This window comes from Lepus europaeus, chromosome 4 (genome assembly GCF_033115175.1).
Source record: "Lepus europaeus isolate LE1 chromosome 4, mLepTim1.pri, whole genome shotgun sequence".
Lineage (NCBI taxonomy): Eukaryota > Metazoa > Chordata > Mammalia > Lagomorpha > Leporidae > Lepus > Lepus europaeus.
The window spans coordinates 140,459,929-140,473,944 of NC_084830.1; the positions used below are offsets into that span (position 1 = coordinate 140,459,929).

At 40.7% G+C, this 14,016-nt stretch overlaps 1 protein-coding gene across 5 annotated transcripts in view; it reads right to left on the reverse strand.

Moving 5' to 3' along the window:
- Positions 1-4,352: 4,352 nt before the first annotated feature.
- MATR3 (matrin 3) overlaps positions 4,353-14,016 on the reverse strand; it is a 35,356-nt gene continuing 25,692 nt past the window's right edge. For all 5 annotated transcript variants that reach the window (XM_062189058.1, XM_062189057.1, XM_062189059.1 and 2 more), the window contains 5 exons: positions 13,639-13,682; positions 13,179-13,548; positions 10,482-10,704; positions 9,915-10,036; positions 4,353-7,949 (listed from right to left, as the gene is read on the reverse strand). In XM_062189058.1, the coding sequence (XP_062045042.1) occupies positions 7,899-7,949; positions 9,915-10,036; positions 10,482-10,704; positions 13,179-13,548; positions 13,639-13,682 (810 nt within the window). In that variant the 3' untranslated portion in view covers positions 4,353-7,898. The remainder of the gene's footprint in view (positions 7,950-9,914; positions 10,037-10,481; positions 10,705-13,178; positions 13,549-13,638; positions 13,683-14,016) is intronic.

Below are 14,016 nucleotides of genomic sequence, written 5' to 3' on the forward strand. Positions count from 1 at the left end.
TGCTGGGCACTGGTTTTACGCACTACATCACTTCCCATACATTATTCTTATTCCTGCTTTTTTGCTATCACTGGCAAGTCCCAAGATAGGTTTCTAGTGATACTGAGCAAGGTAAAGAAGAGTTAAAAAGGGCCGAAGCCATGGCGCAGTAGGTTAATCCTCCGCCTACAGCACCGGCATCCCATCTGGGTGCCGGTTTGAGTCCTGGCTTCTGCTCTTCCAATCCAGCTCTTTGCTGTGGCCTGGGAAAGCAGTAGAAGATGGCTCACATGCTTGGGCCACTACGCCCACGTGGGAGACCAGGAAGAAGCTCCTGGCTCCTGGCTTCGGATCCGCGCAGCTCCGGCTGTTGCGGCAATTTGTGGAGTGAACCAGCGGATGGAAGACCTCTCTCTGTCTCTCCCTCTCACTGTCTGTAGCCCTACCTCTCAAATAAATAAAAATTTTTTTTAAAAGAGAAGAGTTAAAAAAGAATCTGGATGGTTGAGTATGTATGCATCATATACGAAAGGGGATACACTGTCTTCCTTCTTGGGAGAGAAGAGGAACATCAATGGAAGATCAATGCTAAGAATTACAATTTGACTCATATAAAATATGAATTTTTAAAATGACTTGGTCAGGCCAGCGCCACGGTTCACTAGGCTAATCCTCCGCCTGCGGCGCCGGCACCCTGGGTTCTAGTCCTGGTTGGGACGCCGGTTCTGCCCCGGTTGCTCCTCTTCCAGTCCAGCTCTCTGCTATGGCCCGGGAGGGCAGTGGAGGATGGCCCAGGTCCTTGGGCCCTGCACCTGCATGGGAGACCGGGAGAAGCACCTGGCTCCTGCCTTTGGAGTGGAGCAGCGCTGGCTGTAGCGGCCATTTGGGGGGTGAACCAACCAACTTAAGGAAGACCTTTCTCTGTCTTTCTAACTCTGCCTATCAAACACAAAGCAAAACAAACAAAAATGACATGCTCATAGTACCATAGAAAGTTCACTCAGTTCCAAGGCTTGAATCCAGAAGCAAGGTTTCTTTTCTTCAGGGCTATTTAATTAAGACTGCTTTGGGCCAGTCCAGAGTCTCAAAGAAATGAACTTATGTTTTATCCTAGTCCCTTGGTCAACCACTTCATCCACATTGTTTTTTGTCCTAGATTGGCGATTAGGGTTGGCTTTGTTGCCTGCCAAGCATACAGCTCAAGGGGAAGATGATGTTAACCAGTCTGTTGTGTGTAATACATCTAAGGAGAGCTGGGGATGAAGCTGGTAGAGGTGCAAATAGAACTAAAATCAAGATGTGTTTGGATCATCTGAAGTTAATCCAAAACCTTTAAAAACCTGTGTTCCTTATGAGAAGGCCTGGATTTGAGTTCTAGCTTTGCTCCTGACTCCAGCTTCTAACTAAGATGCACCCTGAGAGGCAGCACCTTGACACCCACATGGGAGACCCCGAGTTCTAGGTTCCTAACTTCCACCTTATGTTATGCTGCCTGTTTTGGACATTTGGGAATTAATCCAGTGGATTGAAGATCTTTCCAGTATTTTTTTTAAAACAGTTTATCAGGGGCCAGCATTGTGGCATAGCAGGTAAAACAGATGCCTGCAATGCCAGCATTCCACATGGGTGCCAGTTCATATCTTCGCAGCGGCCACTTGGGGGGTGAACCAACGGGAAAAAGAAGACCTTTCTCTCTGTCTCTCTCTCTCTCTCTCTCTCCCTCTCACTGTCTAACTCTGCCTGTCAAAAAAAAAAAAAAAAAGTTAAAAATGACTAATGCATGTTATGAAAACTGCATGAATTGCACATTTTCTGCAGCAAAATAGCTTTTTTTTTTTTTTAAATTAAAGATTTACTTTATTTGAAAGAGTTAGACAGGCAGAGACAGAGAGGTCTTCCACCCGCTGGTTCACTCCCCAGAAGGCGGCAACGGGCAGAGCTGGGCCGATCTGAAGCCAGGAGCCAGGAGCTTCCTTGGGGTCTCCCACACGGGTGCAGGGACCCAAGGACTTGGACCATCATCTACTGTTTTCCCAGGCCAGAGAGCTGGATAGGAAGTGGAGCAGCCAGGACTGAAACCGGCGCCCATAGGGGATGTTGGTGTTTCAGGCTGGGGGGGGTGTTGGTTCACACCCCAAATGGCCGCTACAGCTGGTACAGCTGGTGCTGCGCCGATCCAAAGCCAGGAGCCAGGTGCTTCCTCCTGGTCTCCCATGGGGTGCAGGGCCCAAGCACTAGGGCCATCCTCCACACCCACTCCCAGGCCACAGCAGAGAGCTGGACTGGAAGAGGAGCAACGGGGACAGAATCCGGCACCCTGACCAGGACTGGAACCCGGGGTGCCGGTGCCGCAGGCAGAGGATTAGCCAAGTGAGCCGCGGCGCCGGCCAATTCATCAACTTTTTGAAGACCACTCAGCTGCATTTCAAAATTTTTTGCTCCATGAAAGTTTCCAACTCCATTTTTCACAAACCTTCTGAAATACACTCCTATATTTAAACATGGGCATGTGTGGGTTTAAATGTCAAATATCTGGTAGAATGGTCACAAACAAGTTATTAGCCCTTTCTACATGGTCTGATTTTAAAGAATTTACTGTTTTATAGACTATCAATGCTTGAGTTGCACTTGTGAAAGAAAAAAAAAATCCCACAATAAAATCTACAATGCTGTAGTACTTTCATGACGGCCTTGTCCATGTTCATTTGCATCACGTAGAAGCCAGGCAGAATCATGTAGAAGCAGAGCTAGTGTATCCTAGCACTAACAAGAGTTGAGAAAGCGTCTGTAACTGTAGCTATTTCAGGAAGGAAAAGCACCAGTGCTTCGTGTACCATTTAAGATTCTGCTTGTGATGCCTACATGGCATTATTGGAGGAGTGGTCAGCTTGAGCCCTGGTCCCACTTCTGATTCCAACTTCCTGATAATGCACACTGGGGAAGCAGTGTTGATGGCTCAGATACTTTGGTCTCTGCCACCCACACAGGAGACCTGCACTGAGGACCAAGTTCCCTGCTTTGGCTTGTTGCAGGGATTTAAGGAGTGAAGCAATGTACGGAAGATCTCTCTGAGCTTCCTAAATGAATGAGTGAATGAATGAATGAATGAAAGTTCCTGTCCTGAACAGCTGAGGGGACAGCATTAGTCAATTAACTTTCTGACTGCCTACGTGCCAGCACTAATCACCGAGGAGACACAAGAAAGGGCATCGTTTTTTTTCCCCCTACGAAGTTTCAGTATTTTAAAACCAGCCTGACAGAATGAAAGAGCTGCCCAATCTGTATAGGCAGAAAATTAGCATGGGCAGGACTTGGAACATAAGTATAGATAGGTGTACTTACAGACTGACTACTGAAGAGAGGCAATTCTCCAGACTAGACGAAGTCCTTTAAATTTTTAAGATTTATTTTTATTTGAAAGGCAGAGTCAAGAGATGGAGAGAGCACTTCCTTCCATTCTCTGGTTCACTTCAATGGCTGTAATGGCCAAGACTAGGCTGGGGCAAAGCCAGGAGCCTGGGACTCCCCATGGGAGACACAGGCCCAATAATCAGGCACCACTGTGCTGCTTTTCCAGGAGCATTAATAAGGAGGGAGGTAGACTGGAAGTGGAGCTGGGATTCAAATTGGCACTCATGGGGTACAAGTGGGGGATCAGCCTGCTCCAGCACACTGAAGCCCTGGGCTGTCCTGTGCCGGCTTTTCAGATAGGTCACAGATATACCTGGTGTTTGTGAACAGCAGCCACAACGAAAAATTAGGAAATACCAATGAACCAAAAAACATTTCTTTCCAGCACCTCATGACACCACCATTTAGAGAGCATTCAAAAAGTGCGTAAGCTCAGGATTCTCTTCATAGAAGTGGACAAACAAGCCAAAAAAAACCCGCCCCAAAACAAAACAAAAACCCAGGTATTCTACGTAGCTGAACTTGGCAGTTATCAAGGAAGTAGCTGGCATCTAATGGCCTTTTCTGTCCAACTCAATGGAAAAAAGGATACCATGTATGTTAATCTTACAAATCAAACAGAAATGAGAAGTGGCCAATGTTGAGGTGCATTGGTTTAAGCCACCGCCTGTGATGCCAACATCTCATGGGTGCCGGTCCAAGTCCTGGCTGCTCCACTTCAGATTCAGCTTCTTGCTAAAGCACCTGAATTTGGGGTACTGCCGCCAGTATGGGAGACCTGCAAGAAAACTCCTGCATCTATTTCAGCCTGGCCCAATCCCAGATGCCATGGCCATTTGGGGAGTGGCAGTGTAACGCTGCCTTTCAAGTAAGCATTAAAAAAAATCCAAAACAATAACTGAGCAAAGAGGAACAGCTCCCATGAGGAGAGCAGAGCTCTAATGAACAGTGTGTTCTAGTCGTTCTAGTCAAAGACAGGACTCTTAGTTTATTCCCATTTGGTTCAAATTGTTAGAAACAATTCAATGTAACACATAAGTATGGTATCATTGCTCAAATAAAGGTCACTAAGCCTTAACTTACACCATTAACTTTCAGTGTAGCCACGTATGTTCTGTGGGGATGAGAGGAGAATCAATTTTTGTCTAATACACAGTAGAGTGCTCCAACTTCCTTAAAAATCTTCCACTTATGTAAGTTTATTACCTACTGTACATTTACCCTTTATTTTCATTTATCTAGAAGACAGTTATCTTCCATCCAACAGCCAGGACTGTGCCAGGCCGAAGCCAGGAGCCAGGAGCTCCTTCAAGGTCACTTATGTACTTCAGCTGTCATGTCACTTAACCAGAACATTAACAGGAAGCTGGATTAGAAGCAGAGGCAAGACTCCATCCCAGGCACTGATCTTATCTGCACGTGACCTCAACACATCTGAACGGTAAGGAGAAAGATCTTCCATCTGCTGGGTAACTGTTGAAATGTCCAAACAGCTAGAGCTTGGCCAGCTCAAAGCCAGGAGTGCAAACTCCATCTAGGTCTTACACATGGGTGGCAGACTCAAAGTACCTGAGCCATCATCTGCTGCCAGCCAGGTGCATTACCAGGAAGCAGGATTGACAGTGGAATACGACTCCAACTAGCACTGATGTGGGACACACAGTGGGTTTAACTCACAGCACAATGGCCACCTCTGGTCCTCAAAATTATAAAGCTTTCTAAAACTCAAAGTAGGGTGGGATTTGACCCAGCAGTTAACAGGCCACTAGCGATGCCCACATTACTTTTCAGTGTGCCTGGGTTGATTCTGGCTACTCTTAAAAAAAAAATCTATTTGAGAGCAGATAGATGGAGATCTTCCATTTGCTGCTTCACTCCCCCAGTGGCCTCAGTGGCTGTTGGCCAGGCAAAACCGAGGAGTCAGGAGCCTCTTCAAGGTCTCCCACAAGGATGCAAGGGCCCAAGAACTTGGGCTGTACGCTCCTGTTTTCCCAGGCCTATGAGCAGGGAGCTGGATCAGAAGCAGAGCAGACGGGACTCAAAATGGCATCCAGATAGGATGCTGACACCGCTTAACCAGCTGCGCCACACTGGCCCATCTGGATCCTCTGGATTCTAGCTTCTCACTAACCTGCACCGGAGAACAAATTCAAGATAGTTCTCTAAGTTTCCCTTTCCCTTGTAACAAAAGACTTTAAAGGCTAAAATAATGGCAGGAAAAAATGTTTTGAAACTTTAGAGCATAAGTGAAAACATTCCTATAAAGCTCTGTCATAATCTGGAGAAGTAACGGTCAATAGACTTATCAATGTCAGCTTACTTAAGAGATTTTGATTTCTAAATGTTATTATGGCAGATGGCCCAAGGACTTAGGTTCCTGCCACCCATGTAGGTCTGATACCAGCATGGAATTCCCAGACCCTGGCTTCAGCATGGTCCACATCTGGCTGTTGAGGCTCTTTATGAATCCAGTGGATAGAAGATCTCTGTATTTGCTTTGCAACTAAATAAAAACTTTTTAAAAAGCTGTTGCTTCAAACATCCCATATTTGATTGCTGATTCCAGTGCTGGCCACTCTGCTTTGAATCCAGTTTCCTGTTAATGAGTGCAGGAAGGCAACAAAAAATGGCCCAAGTACTTGAGCTCCTACCACCCATGTTGGAGAACAGGATGAAGTTTCTGGTTCCTGGCTTTGGCATGGCCCAGATTTGGCTATTAATAAGCAGATGGAAGATTTCTGCCTCTTGTCTCTCCCTCTCAAGTAAATACATCTTAATTAGGGACACCGAAATTATTCTTCAACTTGTTAAATTGAAGAAATGTTAAGAGTTACAAAAAAGCTTTCATTGACAGGAAACAAAAATCTCACTGTACATGTAATGCTTTCTGTAGCTACTGTTAGTTAATACTTGAAATTAAACAAAAGTGGGTAATTAGTAAAGGCTAAAATTGAAGTACACTGGCAAGGATTTTTTGTACATGTTACATTAATACAGTGATCCATCCTTCAGGGTGAGATGCTTTAAAATTTCACCCAACTATCTGAAATATCCTTTAGTATATTTGGGCCTGAAAGACAACTCCTATCAGTTATTTTTAAAATTAATTTTTTTTTCTCACAACAGATAATCCAGTACATGAAGAAGCCCTGTTTAATTATTTCTAAAGGCTACCAGAACTAATTTTTGCTATTTGATGCAATTTTGTTAAACCAGTAGACATGTCTAAAACATGATCTTTTGATATTTCTTTGTATTTAACACTCTAAATTCACAAGATTTTAAAAATCGAAAGCTCCTTTTTAATTATGTAACAGGAACAAGAAATCCACCAGCATAAAAAGTTTAAAATTCAGATCTTTAGTAGCAGTCACACTCACTGTAGATTAAAAAAGTTATACTTTGTTAAAGCATGCACAAAACTGTAACAGTCAATAAGAACCACAACTGACAAATATATTGGTTAACATTCCAAACATGTATAACCAATGAACATGGCCTAGGGTTTTTTTTTATTGGTATTCACTTCAGTAACTTGAATCCACAGATATAAGCAGTATATAACCAGAAAGTTACAAGTAAACACAGATTACACATGCAAATTTCTGTTCACAAAGGTCACATGTGCAGGTACATGAATTAGAAGCGTGCGTCTAGAATTATGGCCAAACTGGTCTTAGAATGCAGAATTGTAAAATTACATCTTGAAAATATGAAGAGATGGTCTACACACTTCGGAAATCAAATGTTGCTTATACCAGAGATGTATGACAGCTACAGGATTCAAGTGACAAGCAGTAAGATCTCAAGAAATTAATACTGGTCAAAGAGAACGGGAACATTTTTACATTTCACTGAAAATACATTAACTACTAGAATACGAAATCTAGCAGGAACTCAAGGAAAAAAATTACAAAATCTAAAGTCAATTACTTAATATTTCTTATTATCTTAACAACAGCAATGACATTAAAAGAAAACTGCACCTGCATCTGAACTGTCAATCTCACATAATGAAGTCTTCCAAAACTGAAATACAACTAAAAAAGCTTCAAATCCAAATGAAAGGACTGCAAGGCTCAGATTAAAATGTGGAATGTTTCAGATGAAAGTAATAAAAATACACTTGGTTTTGTTCTTTATTGAATGGAATCAAAAGTTGACATTTCTTTGAAGCTTATAACTACTAAATTTCATCTTTCTCAGAATGGTTCTATGTTATTTTCCTTAGTGGTGCAAGTTGTCTTAAGTAGCTTACAGAGTCAATCTCTACAAAGTACTTTTGTCTGTTGTCATCCTGATAAAAGAAAAACTATTTTTCATTAACTTAACCGTACACATATTTTTTGCTATAACACTTAACACATGAACAGACATCTATTATTTTTCCACTAAAACAAAAGAGTACAATAGTTTTCTCCTAACTATCAGCATTGTATTTAAAAAAGGTTAACAATAAAAACAAAGAACCATTATTTTCTTTGAAATCATTAAGCTTCTTCAACATCTTAAGCTTCCTTCTTCTGCCGGCGTTCTTCTGCCAATTTATTCAGAAATTTCTGAAAAGAGAGGGGAAAAAAAGAATTAGTTAGAGGACCAAAGTCACTTAAGAAAAACATAACATACATGTTAATTCAAAAATGTAATATCGCTCCACTTCTGATCCAGCTCCCTGCTAATGCGCATGGGAAAGCATGGGCCCAAGTACTTGGCCCCTGCACCCATGTGGGAGACCTGGAAGAAGCTCCTAGCTTTGGATTGGCCAAACGATGGCAGTTACCGCCATTTGGGAAGTGAGCCATCAGAGGAAGATCTTCCTCCCTCCTTAACTCTTTCAAACAAACAAACAAATCTTAAAGAATGAGTTGATTCATATTAGTCAAGGGTACAAAAGTAAACTAATTCAGAGAATACTACAGTAAAGGGATTGGAAAAAAAGATAAAAGGTGAAAATGGGTATTTAAATGTACAAGCAACCTTGAGAGTTGAGAAAATGAAGATATTTAAGTTTACATAAAACTGATACTACTGCTAGGAGAGATCAGTTAACATTAGTTCACTAAATGTTCTATTTGTTAATCCATTGGACAATCATTTTCTTAAAAGACAGTAGCAAATATTTTTGTATTTGTTCAACTACTCAATTTTGCACTAAGTTGTAGCACTAAAGCAACAGCCAGGAACAATACTTGCAGAATTGCAAGGTAGCTGAGCTGTAACTATAGCTTGCTGACCCCTACACCATTTCTAGACATAAGAAATCTGTTAAGACAGTATCGCAAATGGATTTAAGGGACAAAAGTCATTATATACCTAAAATGAAAACATTAACCCAAAACAAAAACAAAAACCCCTGACCACTCAGTTACAACAATTATCAATTAGTATGTCACTTTTTGCAAAGATACTCGTATTGTATTGCTTAATGGTAATTCCTTAACTAACCTGACAGATTCTTTTAAAAAGTGAGACCAAATTTCTAATTACAAAGCATACTGTCACTGTTTAATATAGCACTGAATAATTGATATGTTGTCAATGGATGAGTGATCAACTAATAGCTTTGCTAGCAACTGATTTGTTTTTTTCAATAAAGTTTTTTCAATAAAGTTGCATAGACTCTTCCAGACAATACATACAGAAGTCCTCAAAAAGTTCATGGAAATGCATGTTATAAAAAACACACAATTCAAAAATGTTATTGCAAAGTAAGGTTATTTCCAAAAATATGGAATTTGTTTGGTTTGGAATTATTTCCAAAGTTCAAGGTTAGCATCTATCTAATCAACAGAAGAGTATGTCTGAAGACTACATACTATATATATATACTTTAGCAAAAATGCTTGTGATCATAAAAGTTTTGGATTTCAGATTTTCTTCTATTTTATTTGCAGAAGCAACTTTAAACATGAAATTCATTTATATTTCACAATTGTACAAAGTGACTGAAAATAACTTTATGAGGTTAGGTGTGGAATTTTCCACTTACGGTATGACAATGCTCAAAAGGTTTCAGATTTCGGAGCATTTTAGAAAACAAGTTATCTGAAGGCCCAAGTCCTTGGCCCCTGCCTCCCACGTGGGAGACCTAGAACAAGCTCCTGGGCTCCTGGTTTGTCCTGGCCCAGCCCAGGCCATTATGGCCATTAGGGTTCTGAACCGACAGATGGGAGCTCTTCTCTCTCCTTCTGTTAACTGTCTTTCAAATAAACAGAAAAATGTAAAAAGTACTCAATAGGGACATGGTATTTTTTGAGTCTGAAAAAGCTTTATTATTCTACTGGGCTAGAAATCATTAAACTGTCATTTGATTCAAGTGAGTTATGAATAGGAGTTAAACAGATGTTTCTAAAACCTATTAATGCTTAAAATCACCAATAAAGAAAAATGTTACCTTTAGGATAAAGCTCTGAACCACATCTAGAGATATACTGTACACATTATACTTATTGTATTTATTTCTGTAACTTGATATTTTATTAAGTTTTCACCAAAAAACTCTCTTCCTTTATATTCAGCCTTACCTTTAATTTCTGATAATGAGGAAGACTGCTGCAATGAGTATTCTTTGCAACTTCTTCATTTGTATAAAAGAGTGAACACAGCTTACAGTAAAACCCTGTTTTAGGTATCACATAGTCTACACCTAGAAACACAAATATACATTCTTACAAATTTAGTATTCTCAAATCTTTTTACCTGTCAATATAATCTGAATCAGACATTATATTATTGAGAAGTCCAATACAGCCTATGCTAAAAGCAAAGCAAAAAAATCATACTAGTTTGGTTTGTCTCACCTAATGGCATAATGGCACTCTTAAAAGATAAACATTAACACAGAAAAATCAAAGGCAATGTGCAATTTTCAGAAACCTTTATGAGAAAGAGAACACATTATGAAATGGCAACATAATACAAAATCAGGAGACATGTTCAAGAGGAAAAGAGCTATTTATCAATTACGATTTATCACTTGTTCCCAACAAAAAAAAGCTATTTAAGACACTATCAGACTACAACTCATTTCACTAAGAGTCTTTTGAGGGAAAGGGGTGGGAAATGGGGAAGAACAAAGCCTTAAAGCTCACCAACAGGAACATTGGGCTGATATGGTCCAATTCTATACTCATCTGGGATTGTATAGTCCTCCTTGTTTTCATCGCTTTGGCCATCTGCATTTTCACTTGTGTCTTTGCTGGGATCGTCAGCATTCTCAGCAGATTCAGCACCTGGTTCTGCATTTTCCTCATTTTTAATTCCATTTTCCAATGCTGCTTCATTTTCTTGATCAAGTTCCTCGATCTTGTCCACCTTAATTTCAACCAAACCATCATCATTTTTGTCACCAGATTTAAATGCCAAGCCCGATTTCTGAAGTTTCTGAATCTTCCTTATCACCAACCTCATCTACAGTGACAAAACTTTCCATATTCCCTGGGAAACGATGATGTTAAGACAAATTTACTCTGCAACAATTATCTTGCAGCATCCCTTCCATTTGTGTTACTTGAAGGGAAAGAGCGTCTTTGCCTTTATTCATTAATTACTGACTGTCCTTTCTCCCCCAAAAATCACTGATGATTTTCTAAAACAATTTGTTCTAAAACTAAGTAACTGGGGCTGGCATTGTGGTATAGCAGGTAAAGCCGCTGCCTTTGATGCTGGCATCCCGTATGGGCACTGGTTCTTTACCAACTGCTCCACTCGTGATCTAGCTCCCTGCTAACAGCTCATAAAAAAAGAAGGAAAAAAAAAAAAAAAAAAAAAAAAGAGGACAGTCCAAGTACTTGGACCCTTCACTTATGTGGCGATCTGGAAGAAGCTCCTGGCTTCTGCCTGGCCCAACCCTGGTTGTTATGGCCATCTGGGGAGTCAACAAGCAAACAAAAGAGCTCTATCTCTCCCTCTTGCAAATAAATAACTCTTGAAATGAAAACAACAACAAAATGGAACCAACCAAACAACGATGACAACAGACCATAAATAATGAAAGCCTTGCTTCATACAGAGAGCAGAAAACAAATTATATAAGGATTCCATATTCTACACTTCGAGACACTTTTTGCTAAGTAATGTGACAGATAGGCATTTGGCATAATGGTTAGGTTGCCTGGGTTCTGAAACAGAGTACCTTGGTTTGACCCTGAACTCCAGCACCTGATTCCAGCTTCCTGCTAAAGTGAAGGACCTGGTAGGTAGTGGTGATGGCTCGAATAACAGGGTCCTTTGCCTTTCAGCTAGAGACCTGGACTAAGTCTGTGTCCTGCCTTTGGCCTTGGCTATTATGAGTATTCAGGCAGTGAACCAGTAGATGAGAGTTTTCTTTCAAGTAAATTTCTAAAAAAAGAAATTTGTCAACTAATCTGACAAACAAGTGAGTGATACTATTTGCAAGACAATGCCTGAAAATTTAACTCTCGCTTAGAGAAAATAGTATTAAGGTTAAAAATCAAGCTCCAGAGTAAAAATGCTGAGGTGTAAATTTTGGCTGCACCACTTGGAGTAATAATCCACAACCACCCACTCCAGCCAGAAAAAGAGAAAAGTTACTGACCACGGCATCAATACGTGGGATTACTAACTTTCTAACAGTCTGTTAGAAGGAACAAATGGGATATGTAATAAAATCCTCATTTTTGGATGGGTGTTTTGCCCAGTGGCTAAGACACCTACATCATATATCAGAGCACCTGAGTTCAATTCTTGGCTGATTCTAGCTTCCTGATAATAGAGACCCTGGGAAGCATTAATGACTACTTACGTGGCTATATTCCTGAAAACCAGAAGGGAAGCATGGATTGGGTGCCTGGCTTCTGGATTCAGCCTTATCTACTCTGAGAATTTGGGGATATAAACAGCAAAAAAGCACCAAAATCAGTTTCACCCTACATTGCAAGAGCCATAAGGAGCTTTTCAAAGGCATTTTCATTTTCTAATCCTTATCAGGTAGTAAGCAGCTCACCACGGGTCTTTTGTTTTACTCTTCACCTTAAATAAATGCTAGTAAGATTGTTCTAAAAGTTTACTAAAAATATCTAAGTCTCCATTTCTCAAATAGGTTTCTTTTTGAGTGAGTGACAAGATCCAAGTACCTTGGGCCATTTAATTTACTGCAACTCTTATCCCCCACCCCACCCCCCTTTTTTTTTTGACAGGCAGAGTGGACAGTGAGAGAGAGAGAGAGACAGAGAAAAAGGTCTTCCTTTTGCCATTCGTTCATCCTCCAATGGCCGCCGCGGCCAGCGCAGATCCAAAGCCAGGAGCCAGGTGCTTCTCCTGGTCTCCCATGGGGTGCAGGGCCCAAGCACTTGGGCCATCCTCCACTGCACTCCTGGGCCACAGCAGAGAGCTGGACTGGAAGAGGGGCACTGGGACAGAATCTGGCGCCTTGACCGGGACTAGAACCCGGTATGCCAGCGCCGCAAGGCGGAGGATTAGCCTATTGAGCTGCGGCGCCGGCCCCATTTTTTTTTTTGTTTGTTTGTTTAAAAAGGTGCACTCTAAGGCTGCCTTATCAGTACTTATGAAGTATCACTACAATACAGAAGTATATTGTTTTAAGTCTTTCTTATTACTAAAAAGTTTCCTTTACAAGTTGACATTTTACTGCTAAATTTTAACGCAATGTCCCATTCAATCTATTTATTGCAGAGTTTAGATATAAATATATATGGTGGTTTCTGTGATATTTTCATTAGAAATGACATAATTCTCTTTCAGTGACCCTACTTGCATAAAAAATTCCTCTAGTGTTTTATTAAAATAAGCAAATATAAAATCTTTACCTTTTTAAGCTTTTTCTTTGCTGCAGTTGAAGCACTTGTATCTTTTTTCACAGCTTTGTCTGAAGGTTCCTTTTTCCCATCAGAAGCAACATCACCTAAGTTAGCAAGATCGGTCTCATCTCCCACTGAACTGCCACTTTCCAGGAGTGCTGCTGCTTCTTCTTCATCTACAAGTAGTTCATCTTCAGATTCAAGAAGCATATTAGGTTCTTGTTCTGTCTGGTCATCCTTTGTATCTTTCTCACCATCTTCACCTGACTTCTCTTCTTGTTCTTTACCTTCAGTTGTACTTTCAGTCTTCTGGGAGCCATCTGTTTTGGATTTCTTATCACTTGGAGATTCTTTGCCATCTGGAGAGTAAGATCTTTTTCTGGAATAAGAAAGGTAACAATTTTTCTAAGTTAAAAAATAATCAATTTAACATCCTAGCACATGTAAATACATGGAAAAATAAAATTACCGGGACTTATCCTTTTTCAGTAAGTCAATGCCTCTGTTGGGAATCTAAAAGATAAAAAGTTTTGCACACACATTAAAATATATCCACTGGAGTATATACAATCATCCACTTCACTGGTAACATTCGAGAATGTAAGCTGCCTATATTCAAAAGCTCCTAAAATTAACAAAACAGAGTAAATATAAACATTTTAACAGCTGGGGTCAGTGCTGTGATGTAGTGGGTAAATCACCGCCTCATGGTGCTGGCATCCCATATGGGTGCCAGTTGGAGTCCCGGCTGCTCTACTTCTGATACAGCTCTCTGCAGTGCCCTGGGAAAGCAGCAGAAGATGGCCCAAGTCTTTGGGCCCTTGCAGCTGCATGAAAGACCCAGAAG